This window comes from Meriones unguiculatus, chromosome 12 (assembly GCF_030254825.1).
Source record: "Meriones unguiculatus strain TT.TT164.6M chromosome 12, Bangor_MerUng_6.1, whole genome shotgun sequence".
Classification (NCBI taxonomy): Eukaryota; Metazoa; Chordata; class Mammalia; order Rodentia; family Muridae; genus Meriones; species Meriones unguiculatus.
In genome coordinates this window covers 32,612,083-32,631,694 of record NC_083360.1, presented here as the reverse complement: position 1 = coordinate 32,631,694, position 19,612 = coordinate 32,612,083, and the positions used below count along the sequence as shown (strand labels likewise).

Here is a 19,612-nt window from a genome sequence, read left to right as displayed (position 1 = left end):
GGTTGGGAACCACTTGACTTAGTCACAGATGTGCTAGAGGCTTCAGTTCCTCATTTGTGACACATACACGCTGCCTGAGAAGCCAAGGAGATGGGACAAATCCGGTAGAGACCAGGACCGACACTGGCTGTCACTCAGAACCAGAGGACGCAGCTCATCCAGTCTTTCCTTTATTTAAACAGTCACAAAATCAGATGTAAAATGAGATGTAAAAACCCGCTCCTTGGAGCCCCGAGAAGGGAAGGCACTGTTGGAACTCCATCTGGCTAGGAAGGCAATCCAAGCTGGAGATCGGAGCCCAGCTTAGGGAAGTAAGACCCAGCCAGGTGAGAGGGGCCGGGAGTGAACCTCGGGCAGGAACTGTGCAATGCTGAGGTCACGCAGAAAATGACGGGTTCGGGGTCTAAGCCCCAAGCACCATGGTGTCCTTTGTGGGCAGACATTTGGAGTCAGCACCTGCCCACTGTGCCTAGAGGTACGTGTCTGAGAGTGCCAGCTCATGCAGCTCACACACAGACAGCAGAACCAGGGCCCCTTGGCAGGATCAGGGGACTCATTCTAAAGCTTCAGGAAACAGCCCAAAAAAGTCTCTGAAGGCCCAGGGCGAGGGGATGCTGGGAGTCTGGTGTTCCCTATGGATCTTTGGAAGAAAGGCCTTCTTGCCTTTGCTGGAGTATCTCGATGACACTGCTGATCTCGTCTTCAGGAACCTGGGGTAGATGCACAGCATGAAATGCCAGGCTGAATCTGGCCCGGGAGGCCCAACTCCCTACAGCAGCTGGGATTTCTCCCTTCCCCCACCCCCGGGACCTCAGTGCCCTCGCCAGCCCCTCCAGCCCAGCTCAGGTAGTACTCACCAGGGCATGGTCGAAGTTGAAGGTGCTGATGTAATAAGCAGAGATGTCAGCAGCTGCCAGGGGACCCGCGATCTGGGCCACAATCCCACACTCATCTGAGGGTTGGAGACACAGGTGGTTTATCTTGTGAATACCCACAGGCTTGCCCTCCTCCCTCCTCCATGGCTCAGTGATGGGAGTGAGCGGTCCTCCCATCACTGAGCCACTTGATGAAGTCCTCACCGAAGCCCAGGGGCTGTCCCCCGATGCGCACCATCCTCCATAGCTCCCCAGAAGAACTGGTCAGCAGGAGGTCACTGGGGAACCTAGGGAGACAGGTGGGTGATGCGAAGGGCACCCCACGCATCCCCACCTACCCTGAGGCCTGGCGGCCCTCCCCCACCTTCCCTGAGGCTAGCGGAGAGTCTATGGCTTTCTAGGGGTCAAGGAAGGGGCTGCATACCTTTTCTGGGTCTCCGCATCCATGACGATGGAGATGTATCCCTCAATGAGGGAGAAAGCGAAGAATGGAATGGAACTTGACTCAGGACCAACTGAGGCTGCCTCCTTGGGGACACTGGAGAGGGATGACAGGGTCAAGGGCTCTGCCAGGCATGTGGTCCTCTATATTTCCTGACGAGCAAACCACAGAAAAGGAGCTCTGGAAGAGATGGCTCTGGGAAGGCCCTTATATCACTACTTCACTGTGAGAGATCCCTGAATTCTTGAGGGATGAGCCCTAACTGCCAAGGGCAGAGGACCCGACTGGGGCATATGTGGCTGGGAAGTGGTTCCGTTCAGCTCACACCTCTGGCTGAGGGCTAAAAGGCTGTCAAGGGACCCTAAGACATTGAGCGGGATACAGAGCGACAGAAGAGATGGATCGGATAAAGGTCAGAGGGCACGAAGCATCTGTGTGAGGCAGAGATCAAGGGCACGCGTGGCCCACCTGTGTGAATAGAAGAGGACATCGATGAGGGTGGTAGCAATGGCGGGCAGCGTCTCAGGGTCCAGGGTGAGGACGCAGAAGCGGTTCTGCGGGCTCTGAACGGGATGCACTGTGGGACCAGGCCCTGCTTGGGAGACACGGGCCACAAGGTGGAAAGGCAATCCTGGACTGGGGTGACCCCTGGTGGCTGGGCAGGGAAGGGTCTGGGTGAATCTAGCCCATCTCACACATTGAGAGATGGTCTGCCAGTCCCACAGAAAATACCATCCGTTTCTCAGACAAGCCCTCCTGCAGGAAGAGGTCCCACCTAAATCTGGGTGCTGAGGGCAGACCTTACCGTGCTGTGCTCGGGGGAAGCCGTTGCTGGAATCATCGATGTCAACAGGCACAGGCTCCCCACCCACTTCACGGTAGATCTGAAACTCCTGGGCCAGCGTGTGGATCACCAAGGACAGGTCCTGCTCCCGCACCTGGGGTCAAGGCAGAAGACACACATTATGCAACCCCAGGCACCCTGCTTCCGCCCTGCGTCAGCACCCGCCCAGACCCACCAGGATGAAGTCCGTCTGGTATGTGGACAGCATGAGCACAGACACATGGTGCTCGGCCAGCGGGGCGATGACGGAGCGGGCGATCTTGGTGACTCCGGCGGCCTGCACCACGGCTCCGCTGTGAGACACGTTCATCACCAGCCACGTGGCCTCGGCCACTTGCAGGAACTCGGAGGGGGGTAGCTCTGTGGGAAGGAGGTACATGCCTGGTTAGTCTGCTCCCCTGTGCACCCCCGTTTCTCTAGCTGAACCTTGTCGGCTTCTGACGAGGCAGGCCAGGCCTGTTTCCTGACGGACCTGGAGACCAGGGCTGTTTCCTCTCATTTCTGCCTTGGTGGGTTTGCAGCCGCTCTCAGGGAGCATTAGCGCTCCAAGCTTTGAACTAGGTTCAAGTCCCAGCTATACCGTCTTGCTGTGTGACTTGGGGCAAGTGTGTTTGGGGTTTTTTGATGGTTTGTTTGTTTGCTATGAGACAGAGTCTTACAATGGAGGTTAGGCTGGGATTTAACCCAAACTGATCCTCTTTCCACAGCCTCCTAAAGGCTGGGGTTACGCTCTCAGTTTCCTCTCTGCAAAATGGGATAGTCCTCAGGCCTTTCTGGCCTAATGGGTTTCATAGCACCAGCAGAGGGCGCCCAGGGATCTACTGATGGGGAAACGCTCCCTCACAGAGCAGAGATTTCCCTAAGAGCGGGGAAACTAAGTCCTTTGGGAGGGAGGCCAAGCGCCTGGTGGCTTGCCAAGGAGGACGAGCCAGGCAGAAATGGGAGCCAGAAGTCAGTTCCCGGGTCCCAGTCCTGAACAGGGACAAGGGCCAGGGTGGCTGTTGTTCGCCCAAGCACAGTCAGGAGGCCCCAGGACCTTGCTCTGGGCTTGTTGCCTGCTCCTGCATTCCTTCCCCAACCCTGAGACTCCCAGACATCCCAGGCCAGGGGAGGAGCTGGCTTTCACTGGGAAGATAAGTCCAAGAAGAAATAATGCCCAGAAGCTAAAACAGCTGCAGGAACCCCCATACTCTGGCCTAAAACAACCTTAAGGGAGACCTCCCCGGCTGGCCTGGGACTCATATCCAGCTCCTCCTGGGCTTTAAGCTTATAAAACTCTCATAAATACCGATGAACGATCATGACTACCTCCCATAGAAGAGAAAACAGTACTTAAGTGAGCGGTGGAGGATTTGAAACCAGACCTTTGAGGACTACATCTTCAGGATGCTGGGTCGCTGGACCTAGTAAGAAGAGTGCTTCCATGTGAGCCCCTCAGGGGTCAGTTCCCACCTTTAAAGCCCTCTTCATCCACCATGAGTGTGTAATCTTCTGGGGTCTCCGTCAGGCTGAAGAACTGGCACCTGGCAGTGAGGGAAGCATTGGGGAGACTTTCAGCCTGGAGTGAATGGGATTCAGACAGCAAGTGAACTTTGTTCCGACAGCACTCACAGACCCCTGCAGGGAGCCTTCCGGACCCGCCCTCAGGCTTCAGCTTCTTCTCTGGAGCAATATGGTCTAGGTCCCATGTCTGGGATCTCCCCTCCATTCCACACCCTAGAGGTGTCAGGCTTTGGGTCCCCGTGGACAACTCTCAAACTTCACGTGAGGCGTCAGGGAAGGGACTAGGAAGGCAAGACCCCGCTACGTTGCCCATTCCTGGCAGTTTGCACCTTAACAAGCCCTGGGATGGGGCCTCTCCGGGCCGGATAGGCGTCGTCCCAGAAAGGGTAGGCCCAGGCCGGATGGCAGCCAGCGTGGACAGCGTCCCTACCCGGTACCCGCTGCCTCGCGCCGACCCTAATCCTCCGCCCCTGACCCAGAGTGACCCGCCCGACCTGCGCCCGTGAACCCCGGTGCGCACCGGCTGCGACGGGGCAGGAAGAGCAGCTTGATGAGAGGGTGCGTGTAGAGCCAGAGACCCTGGCGGGCCAGGCTCAGTACTCGCACCCGGTGCTCTAGGATATGGAGTTCCATCGCAGATCCAGGAGCCCTGGCCTCGCCGACAGCTAGACCCCGGCAGGAGGCGGGGCGGGGGCGCCCGGCTTAAAGAAGCAGGGCTCCACTCCGCCCGCCGCGGGCCCGCCCAGCCAGGGACCCACTCTTCGGTGGCCACGCCCCACAAGCCCTGGTGAGGTGGCCACGCCTCCTCCTGAGCCCAGCCTTCCGGGCGCTGTGGGCTGCTTTGGAACCCGGCCTCGACCAGCTCCGCTCCTCTAGCCTGGGAATCACGGCCTGCTCCCACCCATCTGTGGCCTCCAGGCCACGCCCGGGGCCACGCCCTTTCCGCTGGATGACTGCTAATGAGTTTGGGAACTTGCCGGAAGCTCTGGGTCTGGACTATCCTCCAGGCTCGCACGTGGGCTTTATGGTTGAGGCCATTGAGACGCGGAGCCCTGCGGTGGTGACGTAGGCCTCCCAGCGCCCGGGAGGCAGAGGCAGGCGTATCTCCGGGAATTCAAGGGAAGACTGATCTACAGAGTTCCAGGACAGCCGGGACTACACAGAGAATCCCTGTCTCGAATTACCCCCTCCCCCAACACCCCACAAAAAAGACACTGGAGTAGTATGCCGAGACGTGTCTGAGCTCGCCTGGGGCCGGAATGCTGTCCACGAGTCTCCGGAGCTTGGAGCTTAGGCCGGAGACCCACGGTACACCTGGGTGGTGTCTTTGTCCTTCCTTTTATTGCTCGAGGACTTGGACTGCAGAGCTGACGATCCCTAAGAAAGGGCTGCCCAGGGTTGGTATTGCTACTTCATCTCTACCTTGCCGTTGTTTTGACCAGCTGAAATCTGGCCTTTGTGGCCCAGTTTTTAAATCACCCAATTTTCAAAGCAGATTCCCCCTTCCCCCCCTGGCTAAGGGGAGGCACAGAAAAAGTAACCTCCTCACCTGCCTGAGCAACATACTATGGACTCTGAAACTTGAAGTTATTCCAGGGAAACAACCCAGAAGTACCTGAGCTGGGAACGCCCAGGACTCAGACGTTGATGGGACAAGCCCTTGTACTTGAGGCTCCCTGAGTATTCGGGCCAGAGACTTGAGTCCCATTGAAGTCTCCTTAGAGCTTGTCGCCATTAGCAGAACTCAAACTGGCCTGAGCACATCTACATTAGATACAGATCCAAGAAAGCCCCAAGCACTGGCAGACACCCCAGATATGATCAAGCGTCTGAAGGTTTAAGAAGACCCCAAGGCTGAGCAGGAATGAGCAAGCACAAGTAGTTCCGATGGCAGGACACAGCATGCTCCAAGGGGCCCTTGTTTGGCCCAGGCACTCAGCTTCAGCTTGGAGGCTTTGAACAAGGTAGGTCTGAGTAGGCCTTGGGCATGATTGGGCCCCAGCAGGCCCATGCAGGACTTCACACTCCGGACCCTGCACCAGAGGAAGCTGGGCTCAGCCCTGTTCCTGGCTTCGCTAGCTCCAGATGATTCTCATGGAACACTGCAGCCACCACATCCTGGCCTGTCCCCTGGAGAACTGGGGGTGGGGAGTGAGTGGAGTGGAGTGCTTCCCAAAGGCTGAGCACATCTCACCATGGCAAGTGTGGACAGAGTGGGAAACTGTAGGGGTGAGAAGCAAGAGGCAGAGAGCGGGCAGGCTGTCCCAAGCCTCTGCTGACCATTCGCTTCTCTAGCCTCAGTATCCCCAGTTGCACCAGGACAACACGTTCTAGGCCCAGGCAATGCCTGAAAGCTCCCAGCAAGTCTGTTTCTCCCTCCCTGTTCCTGACTATGGTCTGGCCCTGCTTGGTCTCAGGCCAGGAACAGCCACTATTGTTTGACTAGAAAAGCTGCTTCCTCAGCAGAAGGGGGGCCTTCTCCCAGGGACACCCTGTTCTTGCTACTGCCAGTTATCAGGTTGTCACTGAGCACCTGCCTGCCACCCCTTCATGGAAGCCTGCTCACTTGGGTGAGGGGCTGGAGGGGGGGGCAGTCATGGAATTCCTTTTATGTCAGGCACAAGCCCAGCCTGGCAGGTGGAGCATGTCAGTAAAGGGAAAGCAGCATTTCACCAAGGAGGCCAACTTCTTCTCTTACCTGTCTGCCTCTGGTGGAGGGACTTTGCCTTGGTGGCAGCCCCAGGTAACAGTGTGAATGCTCAGAAGGTAACCGGGATCTAGGCTTGGCCTTGGAGGAGGAACAGCTTTAAGCTACCTCTTCATGGATCTACTCCCCATTCCCTAATAAATTTACAGAAGCAGGGACCAAAGCCTCGGGGTCTGTTTCCTGCTTTGCTCTGGTGGTGGGCTTCATCCCTGGAGTGACTCATCTGTGCCAGGCAATGGACATGGAAGCAGAGACGGATTGAGAGAAGAGCCAAGAACAGCAGCTGGCTCTGGACTTGGTGCCTCCTGTATGTTTCAGAGGGGCCCCTGCTGGGCCTGAGGCCCAGGATGAAGGGTTATACCCTTCTGGTTCCCTAGCTGCACACCAGCTCTATACACAAGCCTGTTTATTTCAGTACAAAACCATATTTCTATTTTACACAAAGAGTACCCCACCACTTCCCCGCATGTCAGCACCCTATCCCTGGGGAACATCCCCAGTAGGGTGGGGCTGAGTGACACCCAACCCATTCGGCCGTAGCTTCTGCCTGTGCTGGCTGGGACAGCTCCACTCAAGAGAAAATAAATAAGGAGGCTCAGGCAGAATCTGTACTGGTCTAGCCAGATTCTATCCCAGCCCAATGGCCAAGCAGTTGGGCCCTCAGGTACAGAGGACCTGGAGTGCTGTCAGTCTTTGAACCGTGTAAGATGTGTGGAGACCCCACCTGGAGGCCTGAGCTCCTGGGGTTACAAATAGGTGTCCTCACTCTCCTGGGAGGTCAGGCTCTCCTGGGAACGGTGGTAGACTAAGTTCTGGGGAGTAGAGTCCTGGGGGACTGGGTCCTGGGAGACTGGGTCCTTTGGGGGCACATCCTGAGGACTGCATGCATCTCCTGAAGCAGTCACCACTGTGGCTTGATTGGGGCCTGGGGACTTGTCCAGCTGTCCCCTGGCCTTTGTCCGCTTCTGCTCCTTCTGGACCTGCTTGGGTGGCTTAGCCTTTGAGCTGAGGAGGGTTGCATCTGGGGGTAGGCGGATGGACGGTGAAGGTTGCAGGGCAGGTCGGGGACCAGGCTCTGCATCCAGGATGGCCTTGGCGCCATGCATCCTGGGCGGAGAGCGACACTCCAGCTCACCACGGGTCTCTTGCCAGCGTCGCAGCTGGATGAGGTGCTCCCGCTCAATCTGGCGCTCTGTCACAGGCAACTCTATCACCTTTGGGACAATGCAGGGCACATGAGCACCAGAAAGAATGGCCTTTCCCTTCTGCTCCCAATCCTAGGCTTTCCTGTCCACCAGCAACCCGTAGCTGTGTCTACTAAAGGCTGAACCCAGGGAGGACGTGACTGTGGTCTAAGTGCCAAACCTAAGCCCCACTGTCTCAGAGGAAAAAGCTCATAGGCCCACTCACCTTACCTCTAGGACAGAAGGGGCAGAGCTGAAATGGGCAACTTCACTCTCAGCCAATACTGTCCCCTCCTGACCAGGGCAGCCTGACTGGCCAGGCTCCAGTTCCAGCCCCATCACTTTTCCACCTTTGACTGTTAGGAATCACTTTGAAATCTTGCCTCTATGAGCCTCTATTTTCTTGAGTGTAAAATGGGGACAATGCTGGAAGTGGGTTACAGAATAACCCTTGCAATATGCACTAGCATGAGCCTGGCCAAAGTCCCACCACAGAATGTATGTATCAATTTGTAGCCCCTGAAAGAAGAGTATCCAGAAAAGAACTCTTCCCTGTTCCCAAAGAGGAGTGGACTAGCGAAGGAAGGCACTGCACAGCGCCACTTGTGCCTCCTCTCCTAGCAAAGGATGAGGCCCATCCACCCTGACCTGGGCTGACTACCCCTTGGGGCAGGGCCGTACAAAGCCCCCCAAAGCCATTGCCAGCTCCCCTTCCTCCTATAGCAAGTGGGAGATGTGGTGCCCCACCTCCTGGACCAGGAAGGCTTCCTGCATGATCTTGGGACTGAGGCTCCGCAGCTGCTCGATGGTTTCATACTGGCCCTGGCAGGCTTTGAGCTTCTCGGGGGAGCCTAGCGCATGCTTCAGCAGGACCAGCCCCACACGGAAGATGATCTTGACTCCTGCATGGGGGCAGGTGATGAGTCCAAGGGAGGCTTTTGGGCTTCCTTTGCACCCCCCACAACCCAGCATAGCCTGGTACCTTCACAAAAGAACATGTCCCAGACACGCAGCACAGAGCTCCAGGGCAGCGTGCGGGCAAAGGCACACATGAACCACTCTGTCATGTACAGCAGGGGGTCAATCTTCTGGCGGCTAAGGTGCTTGTGAGCCACAGGAGACACCTTCTGTAGCAGTGAGAAGAGGATCTCGCCATCCAGCTGGATTGCCTCCTGAAGAGACATCAAGGCCACAGAGCCATGACCACAGCCCATAGGGTTCCTAGTACTGGGTCAACAGTCAGTAATTCATCAGGTAGCTAGAGCCTATAGAGCACTGGAAGACAGATGAACAAACCAGACACAGATGGTCCCTCAGGAAGAGTGAAAAGACTCATGGACACAGAAAGGGGAAGGGGACAGTGGGGCTCAGTGTCCCCAAAATGGCAGGAATAGAAATTCCTGCCTGTCAAGATCAAGAAAAGCTCCATGAATAGGCTGAAAGCTGAGGGAAAGGCATTCTAGCGGGAGAGAATGGAGCTTCAAACAAGCTCTTCAACCTATACAAGGTCAAGGAGCCCTGAGGCACAGTGTGTAAGTGGAACCTGGGTGACCTCCATCGGGTCTTGGGCCTTGAGCCTAGAGCGGCTATGAGAGAAGTGAGAGGTCTTGGCGTGCACGGCAGAGGGCACCCAGCCTGGAGCGTCTCAGGCCAGGCAGGCACTCACCAGCTTCTCACTGTAGTAGCCAGGCAGGTACTTCTCACAGACTTGTACCAGACACCAGAAGGCTTGCTGTGGATGAAAGGGGTGTGAGCCCTTGCAGCTGAGGTTGGGTCCCCTGCCCACCTACCCACCTGGGTCCTAGGTACCTCAGCAGGCATGTGCATGAGCAACACAGCAGCAATGGGTGCCTGAGCCTGGCAGTAGCCCTCCTCAGGGCGGTACAGTGTGTAGGCCTTCAGCACACGGAACAGGTCCTGCTGGCTGTGGAGAGGACAAGGAGGATAGGCAGGCAGGAGTACCACCTCCCCCGTACCCTGATGAATGTCTATAGCCCTGCCTCAGAACCTGCCCTCCCCTGAAAAGGATGTGCTCGTAGTCAGCAGTGGGTCAGTCTCCCATCTGTAACCCAAAGACAGGGCTCGAAGAGAAAGCCAGGACTGGGCCAGGGCTGGAGCCAGATGGATACAGACTGAGGAGGGGCCAGAGTCGCCCACCTTGCTGAGCAGCTCTGTCCCTTGTCTAATACATTACTCCTCTCCTGCCTACTCTTTCTGTCCACCAACCCCCCTGACATCTTCCCCTATGTCAAGAAGGCCTGACCAAGAAAGTTCTATCAGTCTAGAGAGTAAATAATGCAAGGTATTGCAAGAGTCAAATACTGTGGTCAGTATACCACCAAACCACAGAAGGTAAAGGCTAACAGTAGAGTTTTGGCCACATTGTACCTTTCCTGACAGTCTAAAGGAGTTTTAGAGCCACCTCCCAGCCCACATGCTTAGTTAGCCTGCTTACCCATGGCCTCCTCGGGACACAAACATCTCATGGAAAGGGAACTGACGGTGCAGGTCACGCTCAATCACATCTAGCCATTTGGGGTCACCAGGAGACATGTCCAGCTCCTGGGAAGCAAGGGCATAATGTCAGGAAGCAGTGAGGAGTACCCCTGGTAGGAGATAATTGTCTCAGGTATCAGATTAGGCACCAGAGGCACCCAATCTCTTATTGAACCAGGCCTTCCTAAAGACAGGAAAGGAAACCCACAGAGGCAAGAATGGCAGAACCCTGGGAAGCCTGAGAGGTATCCTAACTCCTAGAGGATGAACAAGCATCTATTCTGGCTGGAATCACAGCAGTCAGGACTCAGTTTATCTAGGGATAATGTCTGTCCTTCAGATAGAAGACTTCTCGACAGCAGCTACAGGGTTAGCACTGCTCGGAGCCAGATGCAGAGCTGAGTATGGAACACACACAGACTCCCTGGCCCCTTCCCTACTCCAAGACAGATCCTGTCATTACATCTGTTCACAGATGAGAGAACTAAAGGGTCAACTGGAAGTCTGTTACCCAAGGCATCATGACTAGAAAAAAAATGGTGGAGCTGGAACTTAAAAGCAGGTGTGAATCAGAGCCCCCAAACCCAGTCAACTCTGCTGCATGCGTCCTGTGTTGCAGGCATCACCTGTTCAGGAAGGGAGTATGCCACTAAGTTCTTGTCTAGGTACTGAGGTTTCAACAGTTTTACTTTCTTCTTTGAACCTCCAGTGTGTGTACTTTTAAAAGCCACCAAGCTCTAACAGAATAAAAAGGTTCCACAGTCATTTGAAATGTTCTGTCTTGATCTGATTGTTGGCCACATGCATGTGTTCTTAGGCTCACTGAGTTCTATGCTCAAGTCTGTCCATCTTACTCTTTGTAAATCCATACGTCAGTTTTCAGAAAAAGAAATACAAAGGAAATGCAGAAAGATGGACAGGAAGACCAACCAAGTACTAGTTGCCTTGTCTAATCCATTACTCCTCTCCTGCCTACTCTTTCTGCCCACCAACCCCCCTGACATCTTTCCCTATGTTAAGAAGGCACCAGAGGCACCCATTCTGGGAAGGTCCTGGGAATTATGGCCTTGGCAAATATACTAGATGAGCTCAGGCCATGCTGGTGAGGTCCTGATTGATGGTGACTTTATACTTTTCCTCATGGCCTGACGTAGCAATAACTGAAATACAAAAGAACCTAGTGTGTCAGAAACTAGACTAGAACGCAGTGAGGAGAAGCTCACAGACTGTTTAAAGTTTCAGGACAGTGGAAGAGGCTGGGATTTTTCTCAGTGGAAGGAGTGAGCGTTACCCTCTGGAGCCTCAAGAACCCTCAAGATAGGGTCTTTGTGTGTCCTGTGCACTCTCCTGTACCATCTGAGCACAATGCAGGGATGCTTTTCTCAGAAAAGAAGAAGGTTCCCTCAATTGTTTTTGTCCCCAAGAACCCCAAAAGTTAGTTCCTTGGATGTAGCATCTTGGTGCCTCAGCAGCACGAAGTGCACAATCACATGTGGGCTGCTAAGGAAGGCAAAGGGTAGCAGCAGGGCCTCCAGGGAAATAGGGTGAATACCACAGGCATTTTAATTGTCTCGAGAGATAATTGTCTCGGGTATCAGATTAGGCACCAGAGGCACCCTGTGCCTAATTCTGTGAAGTCAGAGAATACCAGAAAAAAAGAGCAGGAAGGTCTTGACTCTGTGAAGTCAGAGAATACCAGAAAAAAAAAAAGAGCAGGAAGGTCCTGCCAAGGAAAAGGCAAGAAAGAGCAAGTGCTAGAGAAAATAGCCACAGATAGTGTGGCAGAAGGGCCCTGAGCACAAGAGCAGATATGAGCACTGATACACAGTTCAGCACTGTGATTCCCTATGGCTCAGGCACTCAGAACAGAAGAGAAGACCCCACCCTCGTCTACTTCCTCTAGGTCCTCTACAGGTTAAGTCCTTCCATGCATGCTTGAAAACACTGGGACCCCAGTAGTGCCATGATGACCATACATCATCAGAAGGCCTTTCTTGGCAAATCTACATCCTTATATAAGCAACCTACCATCCATCTCAGGGGTGGCCAGTTCCTCTCTGGACACTATTCTACACACACACAAAGCCCTGTGCTTCTGCCAGGGCAGTGGTGGCACACACCTTTAATCCCAGAACTTGAGAGGCAGAGGGGGATGGATCTCTGGTCTAAAAACTGAGTTCCAGGACAGCCCGGTCTACACAAAAAAGCCCTGTCTCAAAAGTAAACAAAACAACCCCTCTAAAACAAACAAACAAAAGTTCTGTGCTTCACTGCACCGGACACACTGCTAGACAGTGCACCCAGGAGGCTTGCCACTCACAGCCTGGACTCTGGGTGGGACACCCATCCCTGGACCACCAACTCTGACCAGGATGGAGCCCACTGGAACACAGGAGATGGGGCTAGTAGAAGGAAGATTCTGGAGTCAAGAAGTTGTTCTTTTGGACATGGTCTTAGTGCTGTGTAGGAATATCCAATCACCCTGATTCACAGTTTCCTCTAACCGAGTGCTGCCACCCCACCAGGCTCTCTGTCCCCCGGGCCAAGTGGTGCCAACAAATAGTTTGAGCCCTCTCCAGGTCAACAGTGTAAATTTCAGGCTGCCTTGCTCTGCCCCTGCCCACTCTTCACAGAAAACAGGTCTGGCCAGAGAGAAATTATTCTTTGAAGTATAAAGGATAGCAACAAAGAGCTGGTGGCTAGCAGCTCTGTGTCACTGCCGACCATTAGTCCCGACAGCCTGGGGAAGCCCTGACGCCTGGGGTCAAGTCTGGCAGGTACAATGGGGCCACCCCATGGAAGCCAACTGTCTCTATGGTATTCTCCAGGGGAAGAGGCTCAGCAGTTGAGCTTAGTGAATAGAAAAGTACTGTGCCACGTCAACCAGGGAGAGGTAGATGGGGCAAGACTACAGAAGGCATGGTTTCTGACCAATGATTGGCTTTTGACCCCCAAGTGGCCACCTAGTGGATCACATCTAGTTAGGCTTAGAGGCAGGAGATAGAGTAGAGGATAGGGACCAAGAAATGTGAAGGCTCTTGTGGTTCTAATGCGCAGGCCCCTAAAGGCTACAGCACTTGTTCAAGGCATCAGGAGGGGAAGTGGTTTTGAGGGTCACTTCTTCCCGATGAGCTCTGAAGTAGTGCACATGTTCAATCATGAAAGCAATTCTGGGTAACTGTTGAGAGAAAGGGCTAACAGAGGGTGCAGAACTGTAATGAAGTCCATTCCATTGAGGCCTAGTAAGGGCAGAGCCTTAGGTGAACAACAGCCTCCAGTAAACACGGTTCATGGACTTGGCCAATCTGGGTCAGTCAGGCCTTTGAGTAGAGGCCCCGTCAATCGTTCATTTTACTGAAATCTAGGACAGTACGTGGGGGATCCACTGCCAGGGAAAGATTCCCAATGAGAAACAATAGGAAAATAAAGAAAGGAAGAAAAACTCACATCAAATTTTCCAGGGTTCTGCTGAAGTTTCACCTTGCCTCCTGACAGGTACTGCCAAGCCCGTCCCCGCAGAGAAGGTGGGATACCCTTCTGGCACCGAAGACGAATCTGAAAGTCAAAAGGACAGCTGTGCCCACGCACCCACCCTGGCAGCTCCTCTGCAAGGCTTGGTGGGCCTTCAGCGAGCTTACCCTCAAGAGCAGAAAGGGAAAAACTGAGGGCTTTCCTGCCCTGCAATGCAGAGCTCATGAGGGCAATAGGGACTGCAATTAGACATGCTGCCACCAGGTGATGGCAGAGTGCACATTCTCTAATGACAGTGCAGGCGTTCCTGAGCTCCGGACCCCAGAGCTAGAGCCAACCCTTAGTATCCATGGGAGACGGGTTCCGGGATCCTGGCAGACACCAAACGTTCCTCAAATCCCTCATACAAAGAAGCCAGGCATGGTGATGCATCCTGTCAGATCTCAAAGAAGACAGGACGGACAGCTACCTGTGGTGCCTCTGAGTCCATCAAAGCAAATGAAGAGCTTCAGGCTCACTCAGTACCTGTGGCTCAGCTCAGCTCTTCTCACAAAGCTCCGACCTTGAAACTTCTCCAGCCCAAGGGCTTTGTGCTTCCCTTCTCCCAGGTTCTCTTCCCTATAAAACCTGCCATTTTGGCCAGAGTCCTCCTGGTCCTCTGCTCTTGGTTCCTAGTCCCCTCTCTTGGCCTTCTTTCTCTCTTCTCTTCTCTTGCTCCCACCCCTCATTGCCCAGTTTCAGTCTGCTGGCCATGTTCAGTCAATTACTTTCTCTCCCTGCCCTGGACTCTTCCAGATGCCACTGGCTGTACTCTCCTTCACATCTACAATAAAAGCCTTCTCTTCAACCATACCCTGGAGTGGCCATGTCCTCTTTTTTATTCACATGCCTCCACACTCAGGAAGCAGAAGGAGGCTAGCCTAGAACTTGCTGTGTAGTCCAGGCTGGCCTTGAACTCACAGAGATCCACAAAGTAAAGGCTTGTGCTACCGTGGCAAGCCTACTACCATGTCTTTTAAAAAGACAGAAAACTGTTTAAGGGAACAAAGATTATTAAAGGGAAGGAAAAAGGAAACAAAGGGGGTACAGGTAGAAATATGCTCAATGTACAATATATACATACATGAAAATTTCAAAACAAATACAAAATAAAGAACAAAACATTTTTCCTCAGAATAGGGAAAATTATTGCCTTACTATCACACCATCAGAAACCATACCTCTTCTACACTGTGCCACACAGCTGGAGACCGAGCTCTGTGTACTTCCTACTTCACTAATTCCTCAGAGACTGACAGGTGGAAGGAACAGGCTCCTCCTGGGCTTGATCCCAAAAAGAAGTTCTCAGAGCAGCTGCCTGACTTACCAGATGGGTGAATGCAAAGGCAGAGGGCCTGAGCTTATGGGACGATAGCAGAGAGGACAAGGCTGAGAGGCTCCTTCACCTCTGCACCAAGCAGCCTGGCCTGAGATCAAGGAGACAAGTACTTGTGGCATGAGAATAGCTGATGTGGGTTCGAATCCCACATTGACCTTGGGTCACTTCTCACCTGCTTTAAGATCTGAATGACATTACGTATTCCTCTGCAAGCTTGGAGAAGCTCCATTAGAGGGGCAAAGGTGCCTTGGGTGGGGCTTTCTCCCCGCACCATCTCAGAAAGACACTCGGCATGGAAAGGCTAAGGGCTTTAGCTGCTGCCTAACTTCTCAACTGGAAAACCCCTCATACAGTCCCATTTGAAGCCTCATAAGCAGGGCACAATGGACCTTCCTGATGACCAGCAAAAGCAAGAGAAAACTTTTCAGAGCTCAGAGCAAGTTAAGACCTAGGAGGGAGACAGGCAGCAGGCTGCAGAATACAGTCGGTAAGGAAGAACAGCTGGTTACTCAGAAGAGCCACACTGGGGCTTCTGGCTGCTGGAAAACTGGGAGAGAAGGGAGCGGAAGAGAACTGCACTAGACACAGGGGACAATTTCCTGTTACTGTGGGACAAGGGTCATCTTAAGGAAGCCACTTTGGGCAGGCTTTGGCAGTGGAACATAGGACATCCCAGAGCTTCAGGTCCTTCAAGATCCCACACTTGGGCAAGGTCAGCATGAGACATCCTTCTCGTGAGCCCAGCACATAGGCCGGCTGCAGGACAGTCCTGGAGCACATTCGGCCCACTGTGATGCCCTCATGGACTCCAGGGCCAGGGCAGGGGATGGAGAATCAGGAGCACAGCCAGCCTTTCCTAGACCCCTACTCTAGACAGCCATCAGCCTGCCTTAGGATAACACATGAGAAAGTGCTGCCAGAATACTCAAAAAATTACCGGTCTCTACAGCTAACTTAAAGGAAGTCACTGCTGACAGCTTAGTGAAGCCACACCCTTGCCTGCTGAACTCCCTGCAGGCCCTCGCTTCTGCCCTGAGCACAACTGGGAGGTGGAAGAAGGCACTCTCCTCACAGGATTATGGGTGAGTTCAGGAGAACTGTTGGGTCTGAACCCACTTCCAAAAAGTGTTGTTATCCTTCCTGTGTCATGACTTCCTGAGTGGAAGAAGCCATGCTTCCAGAGCCAGGCAGAAGTTACCAGGGCAAAGCCCGATGTAGCTACAGCAGAGGAACAGTCTTGGTCTGGGCCTCTGAGTACAATGGGATAAAGCATGTCTTTGAAGGCCCCTGCTGGGCAAAGGCAGCCCTTGGCCTTTACCCACAGTGCAGGGGAAGCCAAAGGGAAAAGGAAGGGCTGCTGAGTGCTCTATGGGAGGATCTCCCCACAGCTACAGAAGAGAGGTGCAGAGCCAGCTACAGCTCAGGGTAAGAACTGGAGGAAAGAGGAGGCAGGACCCCAAAGTTAGCCAGGGAGCAACTGGAGTAAGTGTTCTAAAAATCCTGAGTTTGCCAGGTATGGTGGCATATGCCTATAATCCCAGAACTTAGGAGAACTACAGTTGGAGTGGGAGACCAGCCTGATATATAGAGCAACAGAGAGAGAGAGAAAGAGAGGGAGACAAAGATAGAGACAGAGACAGAGAGACAGAAAGAGAAAGAGAGAAAAAAAGAGAAAGAAGCAGGTACTCCATAGGAGGAAAAGAGAGGGGAGAGAGGAAAAGGGAGTGCGGAGTCTTTCTTTCCTTCTTCTATTCTAGCATATTCTATACTGAACTATTCCACACATAGTCTGCCACTGAACCCCGCAACCAATCCTATGTAGACCAGCAAGAAAGAGCCCAAGCCTGGGTGCGCTCTCCCCCTTGGCAGTCTGTGAAGCACTTCCTGTTACCACCTTGTAAGGGTCCTCATAAAAGGTTCATCTCTCCCACTCTCCTAATGACTGAGTCTGAAAAGAGGACGCCTAGTTACATAGCTCAAGCAGATGGTATAAGACTGAGTGAGGTGACACTCACTCCAGACTTTCAGTCCTGGGCAAACAGAACTAGACCATTGTGTCAGCTGATGACAGGGACCATCGGGCTAACTTTGTGGATTGGAAATTTGTGCAGAGATTGTGGCCATGAAGGGGCAGGCAAAGGGCTCCCAAGGACAGTGACACACAACTTCAGAATGGTGGGTGAGTGTGGTGATGAGCAAGCCAGTACCTAAGGACAGTCTAACTAGACGGGGAATAGGTAGTCTCATTTTTATAAAACTACTTGTAAAGTGTCAGGTTACTCTTCTTTCTTTTCACTCTGGCCGGAGATGAGGAAAACCATCAACATGTCTAAGCAGTGAAGAAGGCCCTTCCTATGGTGGTCAATAGGGCAGACACTAGAGTTTACTGCCTGACTTCAAATCTTAGCTCCCTGATAAAGCAGAGTGCTACTATTAACTTCACTGAAGTGTTAACTATATGATCATAGTCAAGATATGAACCCTAAAAATGCTCCCAAAAGTTAGCTACACTAATATTAGGAAGCTCTTCAGTCCTTCTTCTGGCAGGAGTAAAGCAAAGTTACCTATGAGGGTTGTTGGCTACGGAGTGGCTTTGAGGTTTAACTCCAGGACAAAGTTCTATGTGGCTCTCCTCTGAAATCATAAGCCCAGTCCAAACCTGTCCTAAAGCCAGCTTCTGCTCCTTACACGACAACAGAGGACACCTATGGAAGCCTGGCAGTTGGAGAATCCCTATTTTGCTGCAGTGATGAAGTTCATCCCTTTCTTTCTCCTTCCCAGACTGCTAACTCCCAGCCCTAGGCCCAAGCTCCCTTACCTTTTTGTGCTTCTTGGCCATCCATTTGTCCCAGTTGTTGAGCATGTCCAGCCACTTGGACTCTCTTTGCCTCAACACCTCCAGGGGAACTTCCTCCAGCCTGTGGATCAGAGGGCAGGGCATCAGTCAGATGTGTCAAGAGAAGCAAAGACCCTGGCTTTGGCCTCAGCCAGCAACCTGGCCAGCCCTCACCCCACCGCCCTGTCTATCCTCCTTCAGGTCTGCAGACTCTTGATGCCCTGCTGAAGATGAGCTGAATACTGCCCCTGCCACACACAACAGGTGCAAGGGCCTATTCACCCAGTGTGTCAGGGGCCAGGGACACCTTGCCTGTCTGGAGCAAAGGCTGAGCGTGTGCCTCTGTGCACTGAAGTCAAGCATTCCTGTCTTGGGCCTGCCTTAATAAACAAGCCTCTTCAGGAGGCCAGAATGCTAGGAGTGAAGCTGGATGCCAAAACTAGTCAAACAAGTACAGAAATAACACACTCACCTCTTCACCTGAGCCAAGCTGGTTACTCAGACTTTCCCCAATTACAGCCTCACTCTTTCCCACCACTCAGCCTCAGCTCATGCCAATCCCTTGGCTGGAATGCTCCCCAAGTAAGTCCCTTCAAACGCTACCTTCTGTGTTTGTACACTTACTGACCGAGCCGCTGTGTCAGTTTTGGCAGGTTAAAGCGAATTTTTTAAGAAGTTTCCCCTCTCTTATTTGTTTGTTTGTTTGCTTATTTGATGCATATGAGTGCTCTGTTTTCATGCATACCAGAAGAGGAAATCAAATTTCATTACAGGTGGTTGTGAGCCACCATGTGGAAGAGCAGCCAGTACTCTTAACCACTGAACCATCTCTCCAGCCCAAGAAGATTCTTGTTCCCAGGCCCCTTGTGGAATTGACATTTGAAGGATACCGAGACTCAGCTAGGCAGATCAGCACCAAAGAAGGCAGAGGTGGGCTGCGGAGGAACCCTGTCTTAAGCAGAGAGCACAGTCGCTGAGGAGGCTTCCTAGGGGAGTAAGCCCCGAGGATCCACACGTTCACACAAGTCTCGAAGGCAGAGAAGAGAAGGAGATGAACGTTTGTAGTGTGGGCGTCCTACATACGCCTTCTTGTCTAGCCTACAGAGTAATGCCGAGTAGACAACACAACACAAGATGTACACATGCAACTCTCACACACACCATTTCCTCAAATGCACTTTAAAGTATTAGATCATCATAATCTTGCATTTCTTTGTTGTGCTTTTGTCAAGTTTTTTTTTTTTTCAAGTACAAAAACTTGTTCTGGTGATAATGCAGCTCTGTGGTAGAGTGCTAGCATGTACCAGTCACTGTGTTCAATTCTCAGTACCACCAGAAGAAATGCAATACTTTATAAACTGCGCGTGGTCTCAGCTCTCTGGACATAGAGGCAGAAGTTTAAGGCCAGCCTTTGAAACATGACCTCCAGTCAAAAAATCAGTGGGCTGGAAAGATAGCTCAGCGGTTAAGAGCACCAACCACTCTTCCAGAGGACCTGGGTTCAGTTCTCAGGACCCACATGGCAGCTCACAGCTGGAGTTCCAGTTCCAGGGGATCCAAAACCCTCACATGGACATGCAAACAGGCAAAATAGCAATGTACATAAAACAAAAATAAATCATTGCAAAAATTTAAAGTACTTGATAGTATTAAGAAAAGATTAATTACAGACGAGAAAACAGGCTCAGAGAGGTCACAATACCCAGGAAAGGCATCCCACGCCTAGAACTCAATTCCAAGCCAGACCCTATATAGCCTAAAGCTGGCCATTTCAGCCCAATCTGACTTCCATGAAAGGGGCACAGGGTCGGAGACACTTGAGGCAGCTCCAGGGAGCTCTCTAGAACAGAACACGGTGGAGCTGGGCCTGGCCCAG

General features: G+C 52.8%; 2 protein-coding genes across 3 annotated transcripts in view; both read right to left on the bottom strand.

Annotated features, from left to right (window-relative positions):
- Window positions 1-157: 157 nt before the first annotated feature.
- Castor1 (cytosolic arginine sensor for mTORC1 subunit 1) lies at window positions 158-4,528 on the bottom strand. 2 transcript variants are annotated; one of them, XM_021652384.2, is made up of 9 exons: window positions 4,185-4,528; window positions 3,614-3,684; window positions 2,337-2,521; window positions 2,123-2,255; window positions 1,786-1,909; window positions 1,300-1,413; window positions 1,080-1,162; window positions 858-952; window positions 158-710 (listed from the first exon to the last, which is right to left on the bottom strand). In XM_021652384.2, exons 1-9 carry the CDS (start codon window positions 4,295-4,297, stop codon window positions 633-635), a joined length of 996 nt encoding a protein of 331 aa, XP_021508059.1. In that variant the 5' UTR covers window positions 4,298-4,528; the 3' UTR covers window positions 158-632. The 2 variants fall into 2 exon arrangements, with proteins under 2 accessions (XP_021508059.1, XP_060221546.1); XM_060365563.1 differs by lacking the exon at window positions 4,185-4,528 and having other exon boundaries at window positions 3,526-3,665.
- A 2,232-nt stretch (window positions 4,529-6,760) lies between these two features.
- Tbc1d10a (TBC1 domain family member 10A) overlaps window positions 6,761-19,612 on the bottom strand; it is a 30,305-nt gene continuing 17,453 nt past the window's right edge. The window contains exons 2-9 of the mRNA XM_021652371.2: window positions 17,719-17,818; window positions 13,499-13,606; window positions 10,011-10,117; window positions 9,365-9,479; window positions 9,222-9,287; window positions 8,538-8,727; window positions 8,303-8,457; window positions 6,761-7,585 (exon numbers count right to left, since the gene is read on the bottom strand). Of these exons, the coding sequence (XP_021508046.1) occupies window positions 7,118-7,585; window positions 8,303-8,457; window positions 8,538-8,727; window positions 9,222-9,287; window positions 9,365-9,479; window positions 10,011-10,117; window positions 13,499-13,606; window positions 17,719-17,818 (1,309 nt within the window). The 3' untranslated portion in view covers window positions 6,761-7,117. The remainder of the gene's footprint in view (window positions 7,586-8,302; window positions 8,458-8,537; window positions 8,728-9,221; window positions 9,288-9,364; window positions 9,480-10,010; window positions 10,118-13,498; window positions 13,607-17,718; window positions 17,819-19,612) is intronic.